This window comes from Coregonus clupeaformis, chromosome 25 (assembly GCF_020615455.1).
Source record: "Coregonus clupeaformis isolate EN_2021a chromosome 25, ASM2061545v1, whole genome shotgun sequence".
NCBI classification, from domain to species: Eukaryota; Metazoa; Chordata; class Actinopteri; order Salmoniformes; family Salmonidae; genus Coregonus; species Coregonus clupeaformis.
This window is the reverse complement of record NC_059216.1, coordinates 15513673-15515669: the sequence shown is the minus strand read 5'-3', so window position 1 is coordinate 15515669 and position 1997 is coordinate 15513673. Positions and strand designations below refer to the sequence as shown.

At 42.6% G+C, this 1997-nt stretch overlaps 1 protein-coding gene across 1 annotated transcript in view; it reads right to left on the bottom strand.

The window, feature by feature from the left end:
• LOC121556989 (complement factor D) overlaps positions 1-1525 on the bottom strand; it is a 6070-nt gene extending 4545 nt beyond the window's left edge. Inside the window, 5 exon segments of the mRNA XM_045207515.1 lie at positions 1-23; positions 25-118; positions 407-553; positions 927-1083; positions 1415-1525. The exon segment at positions 1-23 is cut by the window's left edge and continues 139 nt beyond it. Of these exon segments, the coding sequence (XP_045063450.1) occupies positions 1-23; positions 25-118; positions 407-553; positions 927-1083; positions 1415-1472 (479 nt within the window). The 5' untranslated portion in view covers positions 1473-1525.
• Positions 1526-1997: the final 472 nt, after the last annotated feature.

The following is a 1997-nucleotide window of genomic DNA, read 5'->3' as shown; positions in this document are numbered from 1 at the left end:
AGGTTGTTCAGTGACCCCCACCCCCGCCGTGTTGACTTCCTGGTCCGTGTCTGGGTCAGCTGCACTGTCACGCTGGAACTTCAGGGACTTTACAGCATCACTGGCCACGATTGGCCGGGTCCAGCTGCCAATCATAGATAAAAAATGTTTTGGTCTGAGGCAAGAGAACATGTAAGCGTGTTCCCCAAATGGCACCCCTACTTCTATAGTGCACTACTTTTGACCCAAAAGTAGTCAAAGTGGTCCAAAGTAGTGCACGGTGACGGTAATAGGGTACCAATTGGGAGGCAAACCACAAGCTGGTCTTAAAACCAACTGTTGGAGTTGGGTTGCACTGACCTGACAGTACGAGGAGACTGACACAGAGGAGAGACACAGAGAGACACAGAGGGAGACTGGTATGTGACTTACCTTGACCAAAGCAATGTCATTATCATAGTTAGATATGCTGAAAGCAGGGTGACTGAACACTTGAACAATGTCAAAAGTTTGTTTAGAATCCTCTGGTTCGTTCAGAGAGTGAGCCCCTAGGACGACCTTCCTCCCTTCTGACCTGTCAATCAAAACAAACAGCACAAACAAATTTCAGTTACAACAACTGATGATGATGATGATGATGATGATGGTGATCATGATGGTGATGATGATGATGTTGTTGATATAGACTGCCCTGACCAGTGAATAATTTCATCAGCTTCAACTTCATAAACATTTTAAATAGGTCGTCAAATTAATAATGTGTTGCAAAATGCAGTTCATATAATGTGTGCATCAGTTTGACTGGACAATTGGAGCATCATTTTATTTTCAAATTTTCCATTTACTGTAATTGATTGTGCATATACTGTGAACTTGTACTACGGTAAAATATTCTTATAATACCGGTAGCGTAGAAACATGATAACCTCCACTACAGGCGAACTCACCCAGAGAGAAAGCAGTGGGCGGCACTCATCACCCACTGATCAGCCACCAGAAACCCTCCGCACTCATGTTTCATCCTGCCGCCGTCGGCGACCTGCAGCGAGGCCATGTAGGGACGGGAGTGGGCCTCCGCCTCTCGCCCGCCGGTGATAGCATCACCTGAACATAGGCCGCAGATAGAGAATCATAAATCTGGATCTAAACATGTCGATAGGTGCATAGATATCTTTGATCTGATAAGCGTTTTAGGAACAGGCAATTCAGTCATAGAAAATCAGAACAGAAATCGGCCTAAGGGTTCTTCAAAAAGTCTAATGGTAATTCATAGGCGACCAAATAATTCAAATCAATTCAAAAAGAGTTTGCAGAGAGATTTTGTTTGTTTGGCTTTGGAACCGTCATGCCAATAAACACCTGAAAGCAAGTAGAATGCAGTGTAGGTCATATTTTCTTATTGAGAAAAGCCATTATTGTAGAAGAATACACTTACTGCATGAAAAGACAGCCAGCAGAGCAGCAGTCAGGAACAACCCTCTCTCACAGCCCATGGTGTCAGTCTGTCTGGTTACTGGGTCTCTCAGAGAAGAGAACACACAGTATTATTCTGAACATAGAAAGGGAGGAAATCTATAAATCAGCCAAGTTGGCGCAGAGGCGAGGGGAGGACATGTCTCCAACATTCCCATAACTCCGACATGAAAAACAGGAAAGGAGATTGTTCTCAGTTCTCACACTTTCTCTTTTAGAATTAGTTGTCTAGGGTTTCATGTTCATTAAGTTTCAACATCTTTTTTTTGCTCGAACGTAAAACCAAATAGTCAAATAAAAACAGCAACTCAGCCAACCTAATGATACAGATTAAAAACAGCAAACTCAGCCAACCTAATGATATAGATTAAAAACAGCAAACTCAGCCAACCTAATGATACAGATTAAAAACAGCAAACTCAGCCAACCTAATGATACAGATTAAAAACAGCAACTCAGCCAACCTAATGATACAGAATAAAAACAGCAAACTCAGCCAACCTTCAAACAAACCAGATTAATAGGAACATTTCTCAAGGAGGGTC